This window comes from Rhinoraja longicauda, chromosome 41 (assembly GCF_053455715.1).
Source record: "Rhinoraja longicauda isolate Sanriku21f chromosome 41, sRhiLon1.1, whole genome shotgun sequence".
NCBI classification, from domain to species: domain Eukaryota; kingdom Metazoa; phylum Chordata; class Chondrichthyes; order Rajiformes; family Arhynchobatidae; genus Rhinoraja; species Rhinoraja longicauda.
In genome coordinates, this window is record NC_135993.1 from 2,925,627 (window position 1) to 2,953,046 (window position 27,420).

The 27,420-nt window shown below is 49.5% G+C and overlaps 1 protein-coding gene across 1 annotated transcript in view; it reads left to right on the forward strand.

Annotated features, from left to right (window-relative positions):
• Positions 1-16: 16 nt before the first annotated feature.
• Positions 17-27,420, forward strand: part of kptn (kaptin (actin binding protein)) — a 31,379-nt gene continuing 3,975 nt past the window's right edge. Inside the window, exons 1-10 of the mRNA XM_078430866.1 lie at positions 17-286; positions 2,962-3,044; positions 12,719-12,803; positions 13,679-13,733; positions 14,767-14,842; positions 16,966-17,039; positions 19,173-19,282; positions 20,516-20,623; positions 23,537-23,621; positions 25,607-25,742. Coding sequence (XP_078286992.1) covers positions 55-286; positions 2,962-3,044; positions 12,719-12,803; positions 13,679-13,733; positions 14,767-14,842; positions 16,966-17,039; positions 19,173-19,282; positions 20,516-20,623; positions 23,537-23,621; positions 25,607-25,742 — 1,044 coding nt within the window. The 5' untranslated portion in view covers positions 17-54. The remainder of the gene's footprint in view (positions 287-2,961; positions 3,045-12,718; positions 12,804-13,678; positions 13,734-14,766; positions 14,843-16,965; positions 17,040-19,172; positions 19,283-20,515; positions 20,624-23,536; positions 23,622-25,606; positions 25,743-27,420) is intronic.

The following is a 27,420-nucleotide window of genomic DNA, read 5'->3' on the forward strand; positions in this document are numbered from 1 at the left end:
GGGCCCCGAGCGTAAGTGGGCCGTCGAACGCCTGCGCTCTGACATGTTCCAGTCATGGACGGGCCGCCGAGGAGTCTCTGCGGCTCCTGCCCCTTCGTGGAGGACAGTTTCAGCCGCCTCTCCTCGCAGAGCAACATCTACGGCCTGAGCGCCTTCCCCAAGCCCAAGGGCGGCTGCGACCTGCTGACGGCCACCCTTAAAGGGAAGGTCATCTGCTTCAGGTACCAGACCCTCCGACAGAAAATCCGGCCTGTGGCCAAGGAGGTGCAGTTCACCTACATCCCAGGTAATGGTCGGCCCGTCGTGCCCTGCTATCCCAGGCTGCTCCCCATTGGATGCCCAGTCTCCTGTGGCCCTGTCACCAACTTCCCAATCCCAGCCATGGGTTTCCCAGTCATTTGTGGATCTATCACTAGATTCCCAATCCCAGTCATTTGTGGACCTGTCACTAGATTCCCAATCCCAGTCATTTATGGACCTGTCACTAGATTCCCAATCCCAGTCATTTGTGGATCTATCACTAGATTCCCAATCTCAGTCATTTGTGGATCTGCCACTAGATTCCCAATCTCAGTCATTTATGGATCTGTCACTAGATTCCCAATCCCAGTCATTTGTGGATCTGTCACTAGATTCCCAATCCCAGTCATTTGTGGATCTGTCACTAGATTCCCAATCCCAGTCATTTGTGGATCTGTCACTAGATTCCCAATCCCAGTCATTTGTGGATCTGTCACTAGATTCCCAATCCCAGTCATTTGTGGATCTGTCACTAGATTCCCAATGCCAGTCATCTGCGGATCTAACACTAGATTCCCAATCCCAGTCATTTATGGACCTGCCACTAGATTTCCAATCCCAGTCATCTGTCACTAGATTCCCAATCCCAGTCATTTGTGGATCTGTCACTAGATTCCCAATCCCAGTCATTTGTGGATCTGACACTAGATTCCCAATCCCAGTCATTTATGGACCGACACTAGGTTCCCAATCCCAGTCATTTGTGGATCTGTCACTAGGTTCCCAATCCCAGTCATTTGTGGATCTGTCACTAGATTCCCAATCCCAGTCATTTATGGACCTGCCACTAGATTTCCAATCCCAGTCATTTGTAGACATGGCAATAGATTCCCAATCCCAGTCATTTGTAGATCTGTCACTAGATTCCCAATCCCAGTCATTTGTGGATCTAACACTAGATTCCCAACCCCAGTCATTTGTGAATCTGTCACTAGATTCCCAATCCCAGTCAGTTGTAGATCTGTCACTAGATTCCCAATCCCAGTCACTTATGGTCTTGCCACCAGATTCCCAATCCCATTGGAGCATTCCCAGTGGATTGCACCTGTGATCCAGCCATCAACTTCCCAATCCCATCCATGGTTTCCCAGTCATTTATGGTCCTGTTACCAGATTCCCAATCCCAACAGTGGATTCCCAATCACCTGTCACTGGATTCAACAGTGGATTCCCAATCACCTGTCACTGGATTCCTAATGCAAATGGATTTCACCTGTGATCCTGTCATCAGACCCCCCAATTCCATCATTGCGTTCCCTCTCATTTATGGTCTTTTCACCAGTTTCCCAATGCCAGTGGAGAATTCTCATGGGAATGGGTGCTCTTACAAGTGGGGCATGGTGAGTGAGATTCAACTAGGGGCGCCAACTTCCTCACTCCCAAATACGGGACATGGTGACGTCACCGCCCCGCGCCCCATGTGACCTCACCCAGCCAGCGGCCATGTGCTCCCGCTCCACCAATGGCGACCGCCATTGGTGGAGCGGGAGCACGTGGCCGCTGGCTGGGTGAGGTCACGTGGGGCGCGGGGCGGTGACGTCACCCTTTGTCCTTTATTTGGGAGTGAGGAAGTCGGCAACCTTACTAATACGGGACAAGGGCGGTCCCGTACGGGACAAACTAATTTAGCCCAAAATACGGGATGTCCCGGCTAATACGGGACAGTTGACAACCCTACTTGGATAGAACATTAACCAAGGTTGGCAACCCTAGATTCAACCCTACCAACAATCTGGACAGTGAAGGGTGTGCACACAAGTGGGAGCTTGTTTAATGGCATAAGAAAATAACTGCAGACGCTGGTACAAATCGATTTATTCACAAAATGCTGGAGTAACTCAGCAGGTCAGGCAGCATCTCGGGAGAGAAGGAATGGGTGACGTTTCGGGTCGAGACCCTTCTTCAGACTGATGTCGGGGGTGGGACAAAGGAAGGATATAGGTGGAGACAGGAAGATAGAGGGAGATCTGGGAAGGAGGAGGGGAAGGGAGGGACAGAGGAGCTATCTGAAGTTGGAGAAGTCGACGTTAATACCACCGGGCCGCAAACTGCCCAGGCGAAATATGAGGTGCTGCTCCTCCAATTTCCGGCGGGCCTCACTATGGCACTGGAGGAGGCCCATGACAGAGAGGTCAGACTGGGAATGGGAGGGGGAGTTAAAGTGCTGGGCCACCGGGAGATCAGTTGCGTTAATGCGGACCGAGCGCAGGTGTTCAGCGAAGCGATCGCCGAGCCTGCTCTTGGTTTCGCCGATATAAATAAGTTGACATCTAGTGCAGCGGATGCAATAGATGAGGTTGGAGGAGGTGCAGGTGAACCTCTGTCTCACCTGGAAAGACTGTTTGGGTCCTTTGATGGAGTTGAGGGGGGAGGTAAAGGGACAGGTGTTGCATCTCGTGCGGTTGCAAGGGAAAGTGCCCGGGGTTAGGGTGGTTTGGGTAGGAAGGGACGAGTGGACCAGGGAGTTGCGGAGGGAACGGTCTCTGCGGAACGCAGAGAGGGGAGGGGATGGGAAGATATGGCCAGTGGTGGGGTCCTGTTGTAGGTGACGGAAATGTTGGTGGATGATATGTTGGATCCGCTGGCTGGGGCGGAAGGTTCACAGTGTTTAATCTGAGAACGTCTTCTTTTTGTGCTTCCCCCACCGCCGTCTCCCTGCAGTTGATGCAGAGATCGTGTCCATTGATGCTTTCAACAAGTCATGCCCGAAGAGAGGTCTGGTCGTGGGAATAACCTTCATTAAGGTGAGTTCTCGTGTCAGCTGGCTTATTGTCAGGCACATTAAGGTGCAATAAAACTTATTTGTTTGCATGAAGCCCCTACACTTTAGACGTGAGAGAAACAGTGTGGAAACAGGCCCCTCGGCCCAGCAGGTCTGCGCCAACCAGCGATCCCCGTACACTACCACTATCCTACGCATTAGGACAATTTACAGTCTTACCGAAGCCAATGAACCTACAAGCCTGTACGTCTTTGGAGGCAGGATCTCTGGAGAGAAGGAATTCGGGTCGAGACTCTTCTTCAGTCTTCTCTCCAGAGATGCTGCCTGTCCCGCTGAGTTACTACAGCATTTTGTGTCCGTCTGAGGTTCTTTTAGAAACATAGAAACATAGAAAATAGTTGCAGGAGTAGGCCATTCGGCCCTTCGAGCCTGCACCGCCATTCAATATGATCATGGCTGATCATTCAGCTCAGTAGCCTGTACCTGCCTTCTCTCCATACCCCCTGATCCCTTTAGCAAAAAGGGCCACATCTAACTCCATCTTTTGATAATGTCCTTTCTCTTCGCAACCATCCACGGACTAAATCAGTTTTACATAGACTAATGCTGATTCATATACTCAATGCACATATTTCCTTTGACTGACACAAAATGCTGGAGTAACTCAGCAGGCCAGGCAACATTTCTGGAGAGAAGGAACGGGTGACATTTCTGGTCGAGACCCATCTTTTGATCGACCTTGCCTAGTTTATCTCCTCCTGAAAACAAACGTGTTCCTGAAGAACTCGAAACGTCACCCATTCCTTCTCTCCAGAGATGCTGCCTGACCCGCTGAGTATTATGTGTCCATCTTTTGTTTTCCTTTCCCGCAGTTCTGACGAAGGGTCCCAGACCTGAGACTTTCACTGGTTCTTTCTCCAGGTATTCCGACCGACCTGCTGAGTGTTTCCTGTATTTTTAGATTGTATTTTGGGTTCTGTTGAATTTTAGCCTCTCTGCAGTGTAGGAAATGCTGGAGCGTGCAGCGTAGGTTTACTAGGTTAATTCCCGGAATGGCGGGACTATCATATGTTGAAAGACTGGAGCGACTAGGCTTGTATACACTGGAATTTAGAAGGATGAGAGGAGATCTTATCGAAACGTTTAAGATTATTAAGGGGTTGGACACGTTAGAGGCAGGAAACATGTTCCCAATGTTGGGGGAGTCCAGAACAAGGGGCCACAGTTTAAGAATAAGGGGTAGGCCATTTAGAACTGAGATGAGGAAAAACTTTTTCAGTCAGAGAGTTGTGAATCTGTGGAATTCTCTGCCTCAGAAGGCAGTGGAGGCCAATTCTCTGAATGCATTCAAGAGAGAGCTGGATAGAGCTCTTAAGGATAGCGGAGTCAGGGGGTATGGGGAGAAGGCAGGAACGGGGTACTGATTGAGAATGATCAGCCATGTTCACATTGAATGGCGGTGCTGGCTCAAAGGGCCGAATGGCCTCCTCCTGCACCTATTGTCTATTGTCTATTGAAATGCACCCAATTAAACGTTGGAATTCTGCTTGCGTGGATCAGCCTTCCCATTGAGCAAAAAACTTTTTCACCCAGAGAGTTGTGAATCTGTGGAATTCTCTGCCACAGAAGGCAGTGGAGGCCAATCCACTGGATGAATTTAAAAGAGAGTTGGACAGAGTGTTAGATAGCGTGCAAACTCGTAACTCAAGGACAAAAATACATTTTTCTCTCCAGTCCAGACCCTCTGGGCCAGTCCCACGATAGCATGAAGAATCAACAGTCTCATATTTTATCTTTCAATTTTCCAATACGCTTGCAATCGGTCACGGATTATTCAGAGATTCGGGCTGCCTACTGTTATAAGTTCTGATAACGGTCCACATTTTATTGCAACCGTGAACAAAGAATGATGTGCTTATTTTAACATCGGACAACAGTTTCGTTGTCTGTTGTCTGCAACTCGTAGCTGTAAACTTCATGAGAATTTTCCAGCAGCATTCCACTCCCCGGGCCAAGACACAGAGCCGGGTCCAGGCTGAAGCCCCAGCCTCAATTAGGTGTGTCCAGCGAGGGTTGTTTTCGACTTTAACAGCGGTCAGTGTGGTGAGTCGTACTTGGCACGGCCCTTTCCAGCGTTCGCCTAACTTCTGATCCCAATTTCGTATCAGCACGTAGTCACCAGGCTGGACCTCTTCTCCTGCATCTCCATCAGGCAGTGGCCTCTGGGACTCTTTTACTTGTAAGTGTAATGTTGACAGAATATTGAGTTAGTTGCTGAACATAGGTTATTGTCTCACAAAATGCTGGAGTAACTCAGCAGGTCGGGCAGCATCTCAGGAGAGAAGGAATGGGTGACGTTTTGGGTCGAGACCCTTCTTCAGACTGATGTCAGGGGGGGGGCGGGACAAAGGAAGGATATAGGTGGAGACAGGAAGACAGTGGGAGATCTGGGAATGGGGAGGGGAAGAGAGGGACAGAGGAACTATCTAAAGTTGGAGAAGTCAGTGTTCATACCGCTGGGCTGCAAGCTGCCCAGGCGAAATAATAAGTGCTCCTATATATGAGGTCGAAAAAGACAATAGGTGCAGGAGGAGGCCATTCGGCCCTTCGAGCCAGCACCGCCATTCAATGTGATCATGGCTGATCATTCTCAATCAGTACCCCGTTCCTGCCTTCTCCCCATACCCCCTGACTCCGCTATCCTTAAGAGCTCTATCCAGCTCTCTCTTGAATGCATTCAGAGAATTGACCACTGCCTTCTGAGGCAGAGAATTCCACAGATTCACAACTCTCTGACTGAAAAAGTTTTTCCTCATCTCAGTTCTAAATGGCCTACCCCTTATTCTTAAACTGTGGCCCCTGGTTCTGGACTCCCCCAACATTGGGAACATGTTTCCTGCCTCTAACGTGTCCAACCCCTTAATAATCTTATACGTTTCGATAAGATCTCCTCTCATCCTTCTAAATTCCAGTGTATACAAGCCTAGTCGAAATATGAGGTCCACCTATATCCTTCCTTTGTCCCGCCCCCCTGACATCAGTGTGAAGAAGGGTCTCGACCCGAAACAATAGACAATAGACAATAGGTGCAGGAGGAGGCCATTCAGCCCTTCGAGCCAGCACCGCCATTCAATGCGATCATGGCTGATCACTCTCAATCAGTACCCCGTTCCTGCCTTCTCCCCATACCCCCTCACTCCGCTATCCTTAAGAGCTCTATCCAGCTCTCTCTTGAAAGCATCCAACGAACTGGCCTCCACTGCCTTCTGAGGCAGAGAATTCCACACCTTCACCACTCTCTGACTGGATAGAGTTCTTAAGGATAGCGGAGTCAGGGGGTATGGGGAGAAGGCAGGAACGGGGTACTGATTGAGAATGATCAGCCATGATCACATTGAATGGCGGTGCTGGCTCGAAGGGCCGAATGGCCTCCTCCTGCACCTTTTGTCTATTGTCTATTTCGACCTCATATATAGGAGCACCTCATATTTTGCCTGGGCAGCTTGCAGCCCAGCGGTATGAACATTGACTTCTCCAACTTTAGATAGTTCCTCTGTCCCTCTCTTCCCCTCCCCATTCCCAGATCTCCCACTGTCTTCCTGTCTCCACCTATATCCTTCCTTTGTCCCGCCACCCCCCCCCTGACATCAGTCTGAAGAAGGGTCTCGACCCGAAACCTCACCCATTCCTTCTCTCCTGAGATGCTGCCTGACCTGCTGAGTTACTCCAGCATTTTGTGAATAGGTTGTTGTCTCATCATTCAGTGCGTGCAAATCTAGGGTTCCTTCACATGGTCTGCTTGCCCCCCAAGACGTTCTCAGGCGTTTACCATAAATAATCTCTGCGGGGGATAACTTTGTTACACTATGGGGATTTACTCGCATTTCAAACAAAACCAAAAGTAATACCTTAATCCACGTCTGCCCCATTTCTCCCATTAACTTTGTAATCTTATTCTTAAGGGCTCCATTGGCTTTCTCAACCATACCTGAAGCCTGGGGTGATGTATGCAGTGAAACTGTTGTCTGATGTTAAAATAAGCACATCATTCTTTGTTAACAGTTGCAATAAAATGTGGACCATTATCAGAGCTAATAACAGTAGGCAGCCCGAATCTCGGAATAATTTCTCTTAACAACAACGTCGCAGTAGTTTCAGCAGTATTATTAGTGGTTGGCAGCTTCAATCCACCTACTAAACATATTCAATATCACTAAGCAATATTTATAGCAATGGGCCCGTGGCATTTCAATAAAATCAATCTGAATGCATTCAAACACTCGTGCTGGCAACGGTGTCACCCCAGAGGGTACTTTAATAGGTCTGCCTGGGTTGGATTTCTGGCGAATCCTGCATTTGGAGGCTTACTTTAGGGCCTCCTGCCGAATGACTTAGACGAAGGGATTAAAAGTACCTTTAGCAAATTTGCAGATGATACTAAGTTGGGGGGTAGTGTGAATTGTGAGGAAGATGCAATAAGGCTGCAGGGTGACCTGGACAGGTTGTGTGAGTGGGCGGATACATGGCAGATGCAGTTTAATGTAGATAAGTGTGAGGTTATTCACTTTGGAAGTAAGAATAGAAAGGCAGATTATTATCTGAATGGTGTCAAGTTAGGAGGAGGGGGAGTTCAACGAGATCTGGGTGTCCTAGTGCATCAGTCAATGAAAGGAAGCATGCAGGTTCAGCAGGCAGTGAAGAAAGCCAATGGAATGTTGGCCTTCGTAACAAGAGGAGTTGAGTATAGGAGCAAAGAGGTCCTTCTACAGTTGTACCGGGCCCTGGTGAGACCGCACCTGGAGTACTGTGTGCAGTTTTGGTCTCCAAATTTGAGGAAGGATATTCTTGCTATGGAGGGCGTGCAGCGTAGGTTCACTAGATTAATTCCCGGAATGGCGGGACTGTCGTATGTTGAAAGGCTGGAGCGATTGGGCTTGTATACACTGGAATTTAGAAGGATGAGGGGGGATCTTATTGAAACATATAAGATAATTAGGGGATTGGACACATTAGAGGCAGATAACATGTTCCCAATGTTGGGGGAGTCCAGAACAAGGGGCCACAGTTTGAGAATAAGGGGTAGGCCATTTAGAACGGAGATGAGGAAGAACTTTTTCAGTCAGAGGGTGGTGAAGGTGTGGAATTCTCTGCCTCAGAAGGCAGTGGAGGCCAGTTCGCTGGATGCTTTCAAGAGAGAGCTGGATAGAGCTCTTAAGGATAGCGGAGTGAGGGGGTATGGGGAGAAGGCAGGAACGGGGTACTGATTGATAGTGATCAGCCATGATCGCATTGAATGGCGGTGCTGGCTCGAAGGGCTGAATGGCCTACTCCTGCACCTATTGTCTATTGTCTATTGTCTATTGTTTGGATGCCACCACGATTCCTTCATCATCCTAATCATTCCCTCCTTTCCAGCACGTGTAAGGGAGTGGATGTAGGTTAGAAGGGTGGGTAAGGGTGCATCGGGTACACAACCTTGTCCAAGAGGGGTGGGCCAAAGTCCCCTGGTGGAATCAATGACGCATCCATCTTGTTTCCAGAGTTGTTTCTCATGTGCAGAGGTGTCCCTCTGTAATTCCTGAACCTCCCTCATGTCTGGCAAGACCGTTCTATTTTCTAGTACTGTACATCCTGGGGGTACCAGGTTATGTGATCTATAGGCTGCATCCTTGGCTATCCTCGGCACGGTAGCACAGCGGTAGAGTTGCTGCTTTACAGCGAATGCAACGCCGGAGACTCAGGTTCGATCCTGACTACGGGCACGGTCTGTACGGAGTTTGTACGTTCTCCCCGTGACCTGCGTGGGTTTTCTCCGAGATCTTCGGTTTCCTCCCACACTCCAAAGACGTACAGGTATGTAGGTTAATTGGCTGGGTAAATGTAAAAAATTGTCCCTAGTGTGTGTAGGATAGTGTTAATGTACGGGGATCGCTGGGCGGCACGGACTTGGTGGGCCGAAAGGGCCTGTTTCCGGCTGTATATATATGATATGATATGATATGATCTGCATGGGTATTTCCCTTGGAGAAGGTATAAGAAAAAAACTGCAGATGCTGGTACAAATCGAAGGTATTTATTCACAGAATGCTGGAGTAACTCAGCGGGTCAGGCAGCATCTCGGGAGAGAAGGAATGGGTGACGTTTCGGGTCGAGACCCTTCTTCAGACCCTTCTCCCTTGGAGAAGGGATCGTCTCTCCCTGTATGGGCGTTACATTTTATAATGGCCAATTGTTTCGGCAGGAGAAGAGCCTTGAGGACGTTACTGACGATTAGGGCATTCTTATCCCACAGAAGTGTGAAATCCTCGGTGTTGCCATAGCACTCCAAAATCATGGGCTACTCCGAATGCATACCTGGAGTCTATATAGATGTTGATATTTAAGTATTATATATTTATATTATATATAAGTATTATATATTTAAGTATTATATATTTATATTATTTATAAAAATTGGCTATATTTAAGAGGGAGTTAGATGTGGCCCTTGTGGCTAAAGGGATCAGGGGGTATGGAGAGAAGGCAGGTACAGGATACTGAGTTGGATGATCAGCCATGATCATATTGAATGGCGGTACAGGCTCGAAGGGCCGAATGGCCTACTCCTGCACCTACTTTCTATGTTTCTATGATGCATCTGTCCTTGGCTAGAATGCAAGCACGGGTTAGCACAAAGAGTTCAGTTTGTTGTGCTGAGAGGGGGTTTTGAAATCGTCAATACTCCGGTGGCTGTGTCAAAGATACTAATGGATTCATTATAAATGTCAGGTTAGGATTATTTAAAAGCGTAAACTCATACCTTCCCAATCGTACCTGGGTGAGGTATTTGGTTTGGCCCGCATTCATTAATGCAGCTACACAATCCAGGCAAGGTCTGGGTGCATGGGGGGTATCTGTGAACTACTGCATCTAACCTGACCGAAAAGTATGCCACCGGTCGCTTGGTATCGCTGCCACCACTTTTCCCCTGGCTTTCCTATCCTCCTCTTCTTCGGATTCTGTTCCCGCACCTGCATCTTCTTGGTCTCGTGCCGTTACTTCTCCCCTGGCTTCCCCTCTTGGAATTCTGGGGTATAAGGGAGCCACTAATGGTGCCTGCATTTCAATACGGGCACTGGCACCTACTGGTGGGGCATATGGAGGAGGTCTCCTCCATGTGGGACCCTCCTCATCATCACTAACAAAAAGGGTCGTCATGCCAGACATAGGGTCTCCGGAGGATTTACTGGTACCGGGTTTTTTCTTAACTACTAATTGTTTTGGTTCTGAGCTCTTTTTATCAATGCTCTTTTTTTTCTCTGCCCACGGACACTATCTGTAGCACCTTCCGTTCTTTCATTGTTCCATCCTTGTTTCTCAACTCAATCCCCTTCTCACATGCATTGTCCATCCAACTCCTCTCTCTCATCTCCTCCCTCTTCTTCTCTGCCTCACTCTTCCATGCTCTAATTCTTTTTTTCCCATTTCTTTCCTGCATCTTTTTCCCAAATTGACATTTCTGCCCTTTTTTTTTAACAGTTTCTACATCCCATGTTCCTCCAACTGGCCCAGACGCGTCACCCAAACGTTTGGTTAACTTATAACTTAATATTCTAGAATCTTTATTATTTCTTGGATTCAAATAACACATGTGTTTGTTGCACGGGCGTTCCCCGACACTCTTATCCAACATATTCCCCATCTTAACTTACAACAAACGCTTTGAGTTTGCTCTGTCCACTTGCCGACTACTTTCCCAGTAGCAAAAATCTCTTAGTTGTACGGGGCCCTAGTGAGACCGCACCTGGAGTACTGTGTGCAGTTGTACAGGGCCCTAGTGAGACCGCACCTGGAGTACTGTGTGCAGTTGTACAGGGCCCTAGAGAGACCGCACCTGGAGTACTGTGTGCAGTTGTACAGGGCCCTAGTGAGACCGCACCTGGAGTACTGTGTGCAGTTGTACAGGGCCCTAGTGAGACCGCACCTGGAGTACTGTGTGCAGTTTTGGTCTCCAAATTTGAGGAAGGATATTCTTGCCATTGAGGGCGTGCAGCGTAGGTTTACTAGGTTAATTCCCGGAATGGCGGGACCGTCATATGTTGAAAGACTGGAGCGACTAGGCTTGTATACACTGGAATTTAAAAGGATGAGAGGGGATCTTATCGAAACGTATAAGATTATTAAGGGGTTGGACACGTTAGAGGCAGGAAACATGTTCCCAATGTTGGGGGAGTCCAGAACCAGGGGCCACACAGTTTAAGAATAAGGGGTAGGCCATTTAGAACAGAGATGAGGAAAAACTTTTTCAGTCAGAGAGTTGTAAATCTGTGGAATTCTCTGCCTCAGAGGGCAGTGGAGGCCAATTCTCTGAATACATTCAAGAGAGAGCTAGATAGAGCTCTTAAGGATAGCGGAGTCAGGGGGTATGGGGAGAAAGCAGGAACGGGGTACTGATTGAGAATGATCAGCCATGATCACATTGAATGGCAGTGCTGGCTCGAAGGGCCGAATGGCCTCCTCCTGCACCCATTGTCTATTGTCTCTTAATTAACGACAAACCTTTGGAGTTTGCTATATCCAATTGCCGACTACTTTCCCAGTTGCAAAAATCTCTTAATCAACGTTAGGTCTTATCTTCGTTGTCTGTTTCTAAGGATATCGGCTGAAACCAGGTGAACCTCCTGACGAGGGACCACAGTTTTCCCGGGAGCTTCTTTGGGAGCTTCTCAAGGGGTCCGACTAGAGCTCAATTTTCTCCCCATCCAGTCCCGGTTACTCTGCAGCCTGTTACTCAGTCATCTGTTGTCGGTCCCAGCGAGATCCTGCCGACTACGCCAATGTTAAAGTCCGGCTCTTAAAACAGACAACAACAGAAACAGTTAAAGGTAAACCAAGCAAAGCTTTAATTATCGTCAGACGGCAGTGCTAATGGTGTGTGACCATACTCAGCACTCCCCTTGCTTCCACTCAAAGATACAGCATTTCTGCAGCATTTTTATACAAAATCTGCAGCCAGGATGTTTAACACAACATTTCCTTCAAATCAATCACGAACTGCATCGAACACAATATACTTGACACCTTACAGACATAAAATATTCCACACAATAAGTAATTAGTCGAAGGTAAGGACCCTTATCATACCACAGAAGGTCGTGTTTACACACTCCCACAAATAGTCAACCACATCCTAATCTTAGCGAGAGTATTGTCCATAGTTTTTCCCAGACATCCTTCCCAGGGATAACAGGATATACCGCTCTAGAGGCTTTAGGAATCACATTGTTGCATCCTGCCTGGTGCAATTTTGCAAACATCAGCTATTCAGGACCCAAAGTTCAGGCTCATCCTGTTCATTCATTCTACCATTTTATTATTTCTGTGGTTTCCGGGGATTGTAAGTTTCAGCTTCCAGATACATCCTAATGAGCAATTAGCATTCCTCTACTTTCAACAATATAGAAGCCCCAAAAGCATAATGGTCAAGCATCCCATCATGCAAAGTTAATAGCCATTAACCCTTTCAAGAGCTCTAGGGGCTAGCGGAATCAAGGGAAGGCAGGCACGGGTTACTGATTGTGGATGATCAGCCATGAACGCAATGAATGGCGGTGCTGGCTCGAGGGGCCGAATGGCCTCCTCCTGCACCTATTTTCTATGTTTCTGTGTTTCTATGTTTCTATTGCTAAGTTAACGCCTCTGTGTGTTCCTGCACAGGACTCTGGGGATAAGGCCAGTCCATTCCTCAACATTTACTGTGACTATGAGCCAGGCTCAGAGTACAACCTGGACTCCATAGCACGTGAGTATATGACAGGAACGGGCGCGACCAATGCTTGAACTCCTTCAACATTTGTTCCCAGTACGCAAAGGGTGAGAGGGCTTTGGTTTAACGCCTCGCGGAAGCAGCAGCCTATCTGACAGTGCGGCACTCTGGCCCCCTCTCTGGCCCCTCGCTCTCATCTGACTTCCCCCCCCACCACCCCCCTCCATCGCCCAAACTTGCACTCACACCCCCCCCACCTCTCCTCTGTCCCACATGTTCACCCCACCACCCACCCCTGAGCCTTCTCCCCCCCACCCCCTTGCCCCTTTATTCCCCCGCCCCCTCCACTCCTCCCTGGCTTTTACTTTCCCACCCTCCCTCCTGCCTTCCCCCACTAACCCCCCCAGCCTGTACTCCCCCCCCCCCCCCCCCCCCGTGCGTTCCCCCCCACCCACCCTCAGCCCCTGCACTCCACGCCCCCCTTCTTCCCCCCCCCCCCCCCTTCCAACTCTGGCCTGTACCCTCCTCTCCCCATCCCTGCATCTCCCCTGCTCTCCCCACCCCTGCACTCCTCCCACCCCCTGTCCCAGCGTCCACCCTGCTCCCCAGTACTGCAGTAGGAGTGTTAATACTGATTTTGTGCTCCAAATACTCGAAGCCATGTCTGCCTGACTTGGGGGCAAGGTGTTGCCCATCGAGACTTGTGGCAGATGGGGTCTTCTTGGGGGGGAGGGAGGGACCACCAGCAGCTTTTGCGGTGGGGAACAGTTGGGAGGGCTCGTCCAGTTCCTCCGCACTCGGCCCCGTGTGGTTGTTCTGTGCTGACGGATGGCGGGAGGAGACGGGAGCACCTTGCGGTCACAGTGTGAGGGCATGGATTCCAACAACACGCCGTCTCGTTGTGTTTGCAGAAAGCTGTCTCAACCTGGAGCTCCAGTTCACACCTTTCCAGCTCTGCCACGTGGAGTGAGTATTGGTGTTTGTTCATTGTTGTCACGTAGACCGAGGGAACAGTGAAAAGCTTTGTGTACTGGACCGAAGGTAGACACAAAAAGCTGGAGCAACTCAGCGGGTCAGGCAGCATCTCTGGAGGAAAGGAATAGTTGACGTTTCGAAAGTAGACACAAAATGCTAGAGTAACTCAGTGGGACAGGCAGCGTCTCGGGAGAGAAGGAATGGGTGACGTCTCGGGTCGAGGCCCTTCTTCAGACTGATTTATTCACAAAATGCTGGAGTAACTCAGCCGGTCAGGCAGCATCTCGGGAGAGAAGGAATGGGCGACGTTTCGGGTCGAGACCCTTCTTCAGTCTGAAGAAGGGTCTCCACCCGAAACGTCACCCATTCCCTCTCTCCTAGATGCTGCCTGACCTGCTGAGTTACTCCAGCATTTTGTGATACCTAGGATAGTGTTAGTGTGCGGGGATCGCTGGTCGGCGCGGACCCGGTGGGCCAAAGCACGGTGGCGCAGCGGTAGAGTTGCTGCCTTACAGCGAATGCAGCGCCGGAGACTCAGGTTCGATCCTGACTTCGGGCGCCGTCTGTACGGAGTTTGTACGTTCTCCCCGTGACCTGCGTGGGTTTTCTCCGAGATCTTCGGTTTCCTCCCACACTCCAAAGACGTGCAGGTATGTAGGTTAATTGACTGGGTAAATGTAAAAATTGTCCCTAGTGTGTGTAGGATAGTGTTAATGTGCGGGGATCGCTGGGCGGCGCGGACTCGGTGGGCCGAAGGGCCTGTTTCCGTGCTGTATCTCTAAATTAAATAAACTAAACTAAACTGGACCACGTGGGTTTCCTCCGGTTGCACAGGTTTCCTCCTGAGTTGCTCCAGCACCTTGAGTCTAACTTCTTTCCTATTGCAGGGTGGCCAAAATTGCACACCATCCTCCAAACGTGGCCTCTCCAGATGATAACGTTGCTAATGTAGTGGGAGATGCTGGACACGATGAGCGAGTTGTGTGACTGTACTACAAGTGTGATTGCTCTCTTCATAACGCAGGGTTCAGGAGGGGAGCGGGCGCGAGACGGTCTTCTTGCTTAGCGGCCATGACCACCAGATCCACCTGTACAAAGAGGTAAGCTGTTCCCTATTGGCTCCAAGTCCCTGCTACGCGAGCTGGTGTCTCCAGCAATAAAACAAACTAGGAATGATTGAATGAATGATAGTTTATTGTCGCATGTAACAAGTCACGGTGATATTCTTTGTTTTGCATACGCAAGGTATGCAAAGGGTCGCCACATAAAGGGCGCCGACAAAGTTACAAAGTATCCCATGCCATGTTTCGTCCCCCACCCTCGTAGCACCTCCCCCACCCTCACTGCACCTCCCCCACTCTCGCTGCACCTCCCCCACCCTAGTTGTCCCTCCCCCACCCTAGTTGTCCGTCCGCCACCCTGATCCTGCTAGTTTCCCTGTTTGTATCCCTACATTATCTCTTCACCTTTTCCATGGCCAACAATGGACCATTGTGGGCTCCGCCTTTCCTGGGTGACGGGTGCTGGCTCCGATTCGTTCTTTGTACCTTTTCATGCCTCTAGTTTCCCTCTCCCCTGAGTCTCAGTCTAAAGAGGGGTCTAGACCCGAAACGTCACCCATTCCTTCACCTTAAACCTATGTCCCCTGGTCCTCGATTCACCTACTCTGGGCAGGAGACTCTGTGCATCTACCTGATCTATTCCTCGTGGTTTAATACACCTCTCTAAGATCACCCCTCATCCTCCTGTGCTCCAAGGAATAATAATAATAATAATAATGTATTTTATTTATATAGCGCTTTTCATATACTCAAAGACGCTTTACAGAGATTTAGAGAACATAGGGAAATGAATAAATAGATAAATAAGTAAATAAATAAACAAACAGAGAAAGGAGACAGAAGGTGAGGTGACCTTCAGTGGTTGAAGGCAGTACTGAACAGGCGATGTTTTGAATGTGGTGAGTGTGGAGGAGTCTCTAACGGTTTGGGGTAGTGAGTTCCATAGGGTGGGAGCAGTGATGGAGAAAGCCCTGTCCCCCCAGGATCTGAGTTTGGTCCGGATGTGGGGGGATAGGAGATTGGCAGCAGCAGAGCGGAGGGTGCAGGTGGGAGTGTGCCTGTGGAGGAGGTCGGTCAGGAGGATGGGGCCAGGTTATGGAGGGCTTTGTAGGTTATGAGGAGGATTTTGTACTGGATTCTCTGGGGGATGGGGAGCCAGTGGAGTTTATAAAGGGCGGGGGTGATATGGTCACGGATCGGGGTGTGGGTGAGTAGACGGGCAGCGGAGTTTTGAATGTATTGAAGTTTACTGATGATTTTTGAGGGTGCGCCATAGAGGAGGCTGTTGCAGTAGTCCAGACGGGAGGTGATGAAGGCGTGGATGAGGGTTTCTGCAGCTGTGGATGAGAGGGATGGACGGAGACGGGCAATGTTTTTGAGGTGGAAGAAGGCTGTCTTTGTGATGTGTTTGATGTGTTTGTCGAAGGAGAGGGTTTGATCAAAGTCCCAGCCTACTCAACCTCTCCCTACAGCTCAGACCCTGTATCCCTGGCACCATCCTTGTAAATCTTCTCTGTACCCTTTTCAGCTTGACAACATCTTTCTTATAACATTGTGCCCAGAACTGAACACACTACTCTGAAGAAGGGTCTCGACCCGAAACGTCACCCATTCCCTCTCTCCAGAGGTGCTGCCTGACCCGCTGAGTTACTCCAGCACTTTGTGTCTTTGATTTAAACCAGCATCTGCAGTTCCTTTCTACAGACTTGTATACACTGGAATTTAGAAGGATGAGAGGGGATCTTATTGAAACATATAAGATTATTAAGGGATTGGACACGCTAGAGGCAGGAAACATGTTCCCAATGTTGGGGGAGTCCAGAACCAGGGGCCACAGTTTAAGAATAAGGGGTCGGCCATTTAGAACGGAGATGAGGAAAAACCTTTTCACCCAGAGAGTTGTGAAGCTGTGGAATTCTCTGCCTCAGAAGGCAGTGGAGGCCAATTCTCTGGATGCTTTCAAGAGAGAGTTAGGTGGAGCTCTTAATGATAGCGGAGTCAGGGGGTATGGGGAGAAGGCAGGAACGGGGTACTGATTGTGGATTATCAGCCATGATCACATTGAATGGCGGTGCGTACAGGCTCGAAGGGCCGAGTGGCCTAGTCCTGCACCTATTGTCGATTGTGCCTACTCTAAATGTTTCTTTCACCCTGTTCCACAGAATGAAACACTGCATCAGTTTGAAGAGCAGCCAGTGGAATTCCTTTTCCCAGAGTTGACAAACCTACCCAGCCAGTAAGTAGTGGTCGCTTGTTCGAGTGTCAGGTCTGGTCAGGGTGTGGGTTTATATGTGTCCATATTCCAGAGATAGTTTCAGTATCAGTTTAGTTTATTGTCCCCTGTACCGAGGTACAGTGAAAAGCTTTTGTCGCGAGCTATCCATTCAGCGGAAAGACAATACACGATTACAATCGAGCCGTTTACAGTGTACAGATACAATATAAGGGAATAACGTTTAGTGCAAGGTAAAGCCAGGATCAAGGATAGTCCGAGGGTCACCAGAGGTAGATAGTTGGTCAGCACAGCTCTCTGGTTGTGGTAGAAACATAGAAACATAGAAAATAGGTGCAGGAGTAGGCCATTCGGCCCTTCGAGCCTGTACGCACCGCCATTCAATATGATCATGGCTGATCATCCAGCTCAGTATCCTGTACCTGCCTTCTCTCCATACCCCCTGATCCCTTTCGCCACAAGGGCCACATCTAACTCCCTCTTAAATATAGCCAATGAACTGGCCTCAACTACCTTCTGTGGCAGAGAATTCCACAGACTCACCACTCTCTGTGTGAAGAAATGTTTTCTCATCTCGGTCCTAAAAGACTTCCCCCTTATCCTTAAGCTGTGACCCCTGGTTCTGGACTCCCCCAACATCGGGAACAATCTTCCCGCATCCAGCCTCTCCAACCCCTTCAGAATTTTATATGTTTCTATAAGGTCCCCCCTCAGTCTTCTAAATTGGATGGTTAGGATGATTCATTTGCCTGATAACAGCTGGGAAGAAGCTGTCCCTGAATCTGGAGGCGTGCGTTTTCACACTTCTGTACCTCTTGCCTGATGGGAGAGGGGCGGAGGGAGAGGGGAGGAGGGAGAGGGGAGGAGGGAGAAGGGAGGAGGGAGAGGGGAGGAGAGGGAGTTATGAGCACAGAGGGCCGGGCTGGTACTCCAGTGCTTTGCCCAGTGAACACTGCACAGTCAGAGGTGCTTCCTGCTCCCTCGGGATAAATTATCCCATCGCCACTATTTCGAAGCAGTGGTGCAGCGGGTAGAGCTGCTGCCTCTCAGCGCCAGAGACCCGGGTTCGATCCCGACTACGGGTGCTGTCTGTACGGAGTTTGTACGTTCTCCCTGTGACCTGCTTTGGCTTTCTCCCGGTTCTCCAGTTTCCTCCCACACTCCAAAGACGTGCAGGTTTGTAGGTTAATTGGCTTCTGTAATTAGTAAATTATCCCCAGTGTGTAGGATAGTGCTATTATACGGGGCGATCGCTGGCCGGCACGGACTCGGTGGGCCGAAGGGCCTGTTTCCGTGCTGTATGTCTAAAGTCTAATGGCACTGGTGGTGCATAGAATACATAGAAACATAGAAAATAGATGCAGGAGGAGGCCATTTGGCCCTTTGAGCCAGCATCGCCATTCATTGTGATCATGGCTGATCATCCACAATAAATACCCCGTTCCTTCTCCCCATACCCCTTGATTCCACTAGGCCCCTAGAGCTCTATCTAACAGACAGTGCGGCCTCACCAACGTCTTGTACAACTGTGACACAATGTCCCACCTTCCATACTCAATTCCTTGGATCGACTAGGCTTGTATACACTGGAATTTAGAAGGATGAGAGGAGATCTTATGGAAACGTATAAGATTATTAAGGGGTTGGACACGTTAGAGGCAGGAAACATGTTCCCAATGTTGGGGGAGTCCAGAACCAGGGGCCACACAGTTTAAGAATGAGGGGTAGGCCATTTAGAACTGAGGTGAGGAAAAACTTTTTCAGTCAGAGAGTTGTGAATCTGTGGAATTCTCTGCCTCAGAAGGCAGTGGAGGCCAATTCTCTGAATGCATTCAAGAGAGAGCTGGATAGAGCTCTTAAGGATAGCGGAGTCAGGGGGTACAGGGAGAGGGCAGGAACGGGGTACTGATTGAGAATGATCAGCCATGATGGCGATGCTAGCTCGAAGGGCCGAATGGCCTCCTTCTGCACCTATTGTCTATTGACTTTGTTTCTGTAACGGTTCAGAATGAGCTCAGGTTGTGCTGAAGCGTTGCGGATGAGGTCCTGTCTGTGTGCCAGGTGCTGCTTTGAGCAGACGGTGTTGATGTGTGTTCGCTGATGCCTGGGTTTACACGGTGGGTCTGGTTGTCACAGCGTCCTCTGGCTGGATGTCGTCAACATTCCCGACTCGACCAGGCGGCTGACGGCTTTCGGCTGTCAGAACGGCTTTGTGAGAGTTTCACATGTGGATCAGGAATCTAAAGGTGAGTGCTGCCACACTGGGAAGGTATCGATCCCCTGAAGGTGGACACAAAAAGCTGGAGTAACTCAGTGGGTCAGACAGCATCTCCGGAGAGAAGGAATGGGTGACGTTTCGGGTCGAGACCCTTCTTCACCCGAAACGTCACCTATTCCTTTTCCCCAGCCCCTTCCATCTCTCTCCACTCTAACCCTCTCTCTCACCTCCTCTTCCTCTCAAACTCTCTCTCCTCCCATGTCACGTGCCATTCGTTCCCACTTCTCTCGTTCACAAGCTCTCTCCATCCACCTCACCCCTCCCTCCCCCTGTCCCCACCCCCGTCTCCACCCCTCCCCACCCCCGTCTCCACCCCTCCCCACCCCCGTCTCCACCCCTCCCCACCCCCGTCTCCACCCCTCCCCACCCCCGTCTCCACCCCTCCCCACCCCCGTCTCCACCCCTCCCCACCACCCACCCATCCTGGGCTCTCAAATCCACTTTGCACCCTCTCCCTCTTGTGTCCTTTGTGTCTTCTGCATGGACCCGATATTCATGAGTTCTAGGACAAGCATTAGGCCATTCGGCCCATCGAGTCTACTCCGCCATTCAATTGTGGCCGATCTATCTCTCCCTCCTAACCCCATTAGAAACATAGAAAATAGGTGCAGGAGTAGGCCATTCGGCCCTTCGAGCCTGCACCGCCATTCAATATGATCATGGCTGATCATCCAACTCAGTATCCCGTACCTGTCTTCTCTCCATACCCCCTGATCCCTTTAGCCACAAGGGCCACATCTAACTCCCTCTTAAATATAGCCAATGAACTGGCCTCAACTACCTTCTGTGGCAGAGAATTCCACAGATTCACCACTCTCTGTGTGAAAAAAAACTTTCTCATCTCGGTCCTAAAAGACTTCCCCCTTATCCTTAAACTGTGTGGTCCCTTGTTCTGGACTTCCCCAACATCGGGAACAATCTTCCTGCATCTAGCCTCTCCAACCCCTTAAGAATTTTGTACGTTTCTATAAGATCCCCCCTCAGTCTTCTAAATTCCATTCTCCTGCCTTCTCCCCACAACCCCTGACGCCCGCACTAATCAAAAATCGGGCAATCTCCACCATAAAAATGCCCACTGACTTGGCCTCCACCGCCGTCTGTGGCAATGAATCCCACAGATTCACCACCCTCTGACTATAGAGTCTGACCGTGTTCCTGCGACGTGTTGAGTAACTGTGGGTGTTCTCTGTGTCTCGGGCAGTGGTGCTGCAGAGTTGGCACGCTCAACAGGACGGGCCAATATCCACCGTGCTGGTCTTCAGGTTGCCAAGCGACCGCCATGACAGCCGTAGAGGTGGCTCCAGTGTGGGTGAGTAACGGGAGAGGCTGTCCCCACGGTCTGCAAAGCAACAGCAGAGCGGTCTCAGCAGTTAATTACTGCATGTCTACTTACGACCATTTGTCTTTGACATCTCACTGCCTCTCTCTCACTGTCTCTCTTTCTCTCTCTCTCTCTGCCTCTGTCTCTCACTGTCTCTTTCTCTCTGCCTCTCTCTCTCTGCCTCTCTCTCTCTCTCTTTCTCTCCCTCTGCCTCTCTCTCTCCCTCTGCCTCTCTCTCTCCCTCTCCCTCTCTTTCTCCCTCTGCCTCTCTCTCTCACTGTCTCTCTCTCTCCCTCTCTCTCTCTCACTGTCTCTTTCTCTCTCTCTCCCTCTGCTTCTCTCTCTCACTGTCTCTTTCTCTCTCTCTCTCTGCCTCTCGCTCTCTCTGCCTCTCTCTCACTGCCTCTCTCTCTCTCTCTCCTTCTGCCTCTCTCTCTCTGTCTCTTTCTCTCTATCTCTCTGCCTCTCTCTCTCTGCCTCTCTCTCTCACTGTCTCTTTCTCTCTCTCTCTCTCTGCCTCTCTCTCTCCCTCTGCCTCTCTCTTTCACTCTCTTTCTCTCTGCCTCTCTCTCTGCCTCTCTCTCTCTCTGCCTCTCTCTGTCTCTCTCTGCCTCGCTGCCTCTCTCTCACTGCCTCTCCGTGTCTCTCTCTGTGTCTTTCTGTGTCTCTGTCTGTCTCTTTCTCTGTCTTTCTCTCTCTCTTTGGGCGGCACGGTAGCGCAGCGGTAGAGTTGCTGCTTTACAGCGAATGCAGCGCCGGAGACTCAGGTTCGATCCTGACTACGGGTGCTGCACTGTAAGGAGTTTGTACGTTCTCCCCGTGACCTGCGTGGGTTTTCTCCGAGATCTTCGGTTTCCTCCCACACTCCAAAGACGTACAGGTATGTAGGTTAATTGGCTGGGTAAATGTAAAAAAAAATTTTTTTTTAATTGTCCCTAGTGGGTGTAGGATAGTGTTAATGTACGGGGATCGCTGGGCGGCACGGACTTGGAGGGCCGAAAAGGCCTGTTTCCGGCTGTATATATATGATACGATGATATGACTCTAACTCTCTCAGTTTCTTTCTTTTTCTCTCTGTATATATATTCTGCTCTCTGAATCTTCCCCTTTGCTCTACCTATTGTCCTTTGGTCTACCTATTGTCTGAGTTTGAACTGAATAGGTATGGAATATCTGATTTATTTGGATAACAAAAAAATAACAAAGCTTTTCAATGTACCTCGGTACATGTGACAATAATGAGCCTCATGAGGTACCTACCTCTCCATTCATTCAGTTTGCCAAATGTATTCAAGTCATTGTGTAGGAAGGAACTGCAGATGCTAGTTTAAACCTAAGATAGACACAAAATGCTGGAGTAACTCAGCGGGACAGGCAGCATCTCTGGAGAGAAGGAATGGGTGATTTTATTTGGTCGAGACCCTTCCTCGGACATCTTCTCTCCAGAGATGCTGCCTGTCCCGCTGAGTTACTCCAGCTTTCTGTGCCTGTCTTTGTACTCAATTCATTTTCTGACAATGTGTCAATGCCACTCATATTTCATCCTTAAATAATTACCCGGGAAAAGGATTTTATAATAGACTCTTCAGACTGACATATGTTGAAAGAATGGGTTGACTGGGCTTGTATTCACTGGAATTTAGAAAGATGAGAGGGGATCTTATAGAAATATTCTTAAGGGATTGGACAGGCTAGATGCAGGAGAAATGTCCCCCATGTTGGGGGAGTCCAGAACCAGGGGTCACAGTTTAAGAATAACGGGGAGGCCATTTATTAGGGCGGCACGGTAGCGCAGCGGTAGAGTTGCTGCTTTACAGTGAATGCAGCGCCGGAGACTCAGGTTCGATCCTGACTACGGGTGCTGCACTGTACGGAGTTTGTACGTTCTCCCCGTGACCTGCGTGGGTTTTCTCCGAGATCTTCGGTTTCCTCCCACACTCCAAAGACGTGCAGGTATGTAGGTTAATTGGCTGGGCAAATGTAAAAATTGTCCCTAGTGGGTGTAGGATAGTGTTAATGTGTACGGGGATCGCTGGGCGGCGCGGACTTGGTGGGCCGAAAAGGCCTGTTTCCGCGCTGTATATATATAATATGATATGATATGATGATTTAGAACTGAGACGAGGAAAAACGTTTTCAGTCAGAGAGTTGTGAATCTGTGGAATTCTCTGCCACAGAAGGCAGTGGAGGCCAATTCACTTGATGTTTTCAAGAGGGAGTTAGATCTAGCTTTTAGGGCTAACGGAATTAAGGGATACGGGGAGAAAGCAGGAACGGGGTACTGATTGTGGATGATCAACCATGATCATATTGAATGGCGGTGCTGGCTCGAAGGGCTGAATGGCCTCCTCCTGCACCTATTTTTCTATGTTTCTATACCGCTGTGTTTATTTTTGCGTTTGTAGGAGCCATTTATGCTTAATTCAGTTATTGTCATTGTGTTATGGTTATGTTTTAATATTTATAGTTTATGTATTTTTTGCCTGCTTGTGGGTAATGGGGAGTGTCTAGATGGGAGGAACCTAGCGTGTCGACAGAGGTTGTGGGTCAATTTAGACTCGGAGGATGGTGAGCATACAGTTCTTTACCACACGCACCAGCTATATTTGTAAGAACCATACGGTAATTACTGCAAGAATTCTAGATATTGTTAGAAGAAGAAACAGTTGATAAAGTACGGAAACTGATGAATGACTCTATGATTTGTGCTAGTTTAATAAAAAAAACAATTAATGAAGAAAAGAAGTTTGGAAGATCCGTTTTTGTCACATCAGGGTGCGACGTGTGCGTAAGCTATAACTACATTTCATCCCCGAGAAGTAATGGCTATCGAAGTGGGATTTCGAGATGGTTTAGAAACTGCTATTACAGTGTTAATTGTACAATTTTCTCTCTCCTCAGAGCCTTGCTCTGGTGAGGGTCAGGCGAGTCTGGGTAATTATGACCTGCTGGTGACCTCTGCAATCGAACTATCAGTTGTGTACAGGTGAGTGGCTGAGATCAGGTAAGGGATCCTGGATCCATGGCCACAGGTGAAGCCACACCTTCGCCCCAGTGCTTTTATAACGTCAGTACGGTGCTATCTGGCACCTCAAAAGTTTAAAAAACTAGAATTCCTTGATTTTTACTTCTTACAAGTGAAATATCGATTTTATACCCCGTTTATTCATTTACAAGTTTTGTTTAGAGATACAGCAAGGAAGCAGGCCCTTCGGCCCATCGAGTCCATGCCGACCATCGATCGCCCGTTTACACTAGTTTTATCTTATCCCATTTTCTCATCCACTCCCTACACTCTCGGGGGCAATTTACACACTTGGGCGATTTACACACTCGGGGCGATTTACACACTCGGGACGATTTGCACACTTGATGCTATTTGCACACTCAGGCAATTTACACACTCGGGGTGATTTACACACTTTGGGCAATTTACACACTGGGTGCGATTTACACACTCGGGGCGATTTACATACTCGGGGCGATTTACACACTCGGGGCGATTTACACACTCGGGGCGATTTACACACTCGGGCCATTTACACACCGTGTGATTTACACACTCGGGTGATTTACGCACTCAGGGCGATTTACACACTCGGGCAATTTACACACTCGGGCGATTTACACACTCAGGGTACAAAGCAGCTGTGGGACTTTGATCTGATCCCAAAGTTGGGAGTAGAGGTCCCTACCTCAAGTTTTCTCCCAGTCCAAGTTTGTAGGTTAATTGTCTTGGTGTAAATGTAAAATTGTCCCTTGTGTGTGTGTGTAGGATAGTGTTAGTGTGCGGGGATCGCTGGTGGGCGCGGACTCGGTGGGCCGAAGGGCCTGTTTCCGTGCTGTATCTCTAAACTAAACTAAACTAAAATAGGTAGAGCAAAGGGGAAGCCACAGAGTGCAGAATATAGTTCTCAGCATCAGCTCCATGGACAAAGTCCGATGTCCACAGTTGGGTTGAGATGACTTTGGTGGTGGGAGCTTTGATAGACACAGTGTTGGAGTAACTCAGCGGGCCAGGCAGCATCTCTGGAGGGAATGGATGGGGGAGGTTTCGGGTCAGGACCCTTCATTCTGCAGATGGGTTTGAAGTTTAGTTTTGTTTAGAGATACAGCGTGGAAACAGGCCCTTCGGCCCACTGAGTCCGCACCGCCCAGCGATCCCCGCACACTAACACTATCCTACACACACTCAGGGCAATGTATAATTTCACCAAGCCAATTAACCTACAAACCTGCCGATGTCTGCAGTTTGTTTGAGATTATTCTGGCAGTGGGAGCTTTGATGGACACAAAGTGCTGGAGTAACAACGGGTCAGTCAGCGGGGGAGAGAGAGCGGGAGACAGAGAGCGGGGGAGAGAGAGAAAGAGAGAACGGGAGAAAGAGAGAGAGCGGGGGAGAGAGCGTAAGGGAAGAGAGAGCAGGAGAGAGAGAGAACGGGAGAAAGAGAGAGAGGGAGAGAGAGAGCTGGAGAGAGAGAGAATGGGAGAAAGAGAGAGCGTGGGGGGGAGAGAGAACGGGAGAAAGAGAGAACGGGAGAAAGAGAGAGAGGGAGAGAGAGAGAGCTGGAGAGAGAGAGAATGGGAGAAAGAGAGAGCGGGGGAGAGAGCGTGAGAAAGAGAGAGGGGGAGTGAGGGGGGGAGAGAGCGGTGGAGAGAGAGCTGGAGAGAGAGAGAACGGGGGAAAGAGAGAGCGGGGAAGAGAGCGGGAGACAGAGAGAGGGAGAGAGTGGGGGGAGAGAGAGAGAGCTAGAGAGAGAGAGAGAGAGAGAGAGAGAACGGGAGAAAGAGAGAGAGCATGGGGGGGAGGGAGAGCAGGGAAGAGAGCGGGGAGAGAGAGCGAGGGGAGACAGAGAGCGGGAGACAGAGCGGGGGAGGGAGAAAGCGGCGAGAGAGAGAGAGCGGGAGAATATGGATAGGTGACGTTTCGGGTGGGGACATTTCCTCAGAGTTGCTTTCCTCTGATGGCAGGGACGTGCTGAGGAAGGGCCTGGATGACCAGGTCACTCTGCCGGGGAGTGACCAGTACGACAGCGTGCTCTGTGCGACGGTGGCCGACGTGGACTTTGACGGAGTGAAGGAGATTCTCCTGGCGACCTACGGGCAGGTGAGGAGTTTAATGCCCCATCTTCCGTCCCGACCACCCTCAACGTGACTTGATCCGACATGGAGGCCAGGCCAGGCGCCCCCTCGTGTGCTACGATATAGGGAATAACATTTAGAAACATAGGTGCAGGAGGAGGCCATTCGGCCCTTCGAGCCAGCACCACCATTCAATGTGATCATGGCTGATCATTCTCAATCAGTACCCCGTTCCTGCCTTCTCCCCATACCCCCTGACTCCACTATCCTTAAGAGCTCTATCTAGCTCTCTCTTGAATGCATTCAGAGAATTGGCCTCCACTGCCTTCTGTGGCAGAGAATTCCACAGATTCACAACTCTCTGACTGAAAAAGTTTTTCCTCATCTCAGTCCAAAATGGCCGACCCCTTACTCTTAAACTGTGACCCCTGGTTCTGGACTCCCCCAACATCGGGAACATGTTTAGTGGAAGATAAAGTCGAGTAAAATCCGATTTGATTTAAGTAGACACAAAACGCTGGAGTAACTCAGTGAATCAGACAGCATAGACAATAGACAATAGGTGCAGGAGGAGGCCATTCGGCCCTTCGAGCCAGCACCGCCATTCAATGTGTACCCCGTTCCTGCCTTCTCCCCATACCCCCTGACTCCGCTATTCTTAAGAGCTCTATCAAGAGAGAGCTGAATGCATTCAAGAGAGAGCTAGATAGAGCTCTTAAGGATAGTGGAGTCAGGGGGTATGGGGAGAAGGCAGGAACGGGGTACTGATTGAGAATGATCAGCCATGATCACATTGAATGGCGGTGCTGGCTCGAAGGGCCGAATGGCCTCCTCCTGTCTACTTAAATCAAATCGGATTTTACTCGACTTTATCTTCCACTAAACATGTTCCCGATGTTGGGGGAGTCCAGAACCAGGGGTCACAGTTTAAGAGTAAGGGGTCGGCCATTTTGGACTGAGATGAGGAAAAACTTTTTCAGTCAGAGAGTTGTGAATCTGTGGAATTCTCTGCCACAGAAGGCAGTGGAGGCCAATTCTCTGAATGCATTCAAGAGAGAGCTAGATAGAGCTCTTAAGGATAGTGGAGTCAGGGGGTATGGGGAGAAGGCAGGAACGGGGTACTGATTGAGAATGATCAGCCATGATCACATTGAATGGCGGTGCTGGCTCGAAGGGCCGAATGGCCTCCTCCTGCACCTATTGTCTATTGTTTAGCTCTCTCTTGAATGCATTCAGAGAATTGGCCTCCACGGCCTTCTGAGGCAGAGAATTCCACAGATTCACAACTCTCTGACTGAAAACGTTTTTCCTCATCTCAGTTCTAAATGGTCGTAGAGTCACAGAGTGACACAGTGTGGAAACAGGGCCTTCGGCCCAACTTGCCCACACCGGCCAACATGTCCCAGCTACACTAGTCCCACCTGCCCGCGTTTGGTCCATATCCCTCCAAACCTGTCCTGTCCATGTACCTGTCTAGACACAAAAAGCTGGAGTAACTCAGTGAGTCAGATAGCATAGAGTCACAGAATGACACAGTGTGGAAACAGGCCCTTCGGTCCAACTTGCCCACACCCGCCAATATACTTGCCCACACCGGTCAGTACACATGACAATACACTAACCTGTACCTCGGTACACATGACAATATACTAAACTGTACCTCAGTACACATGACAATATACTAAACTGTACCTCGGTACACA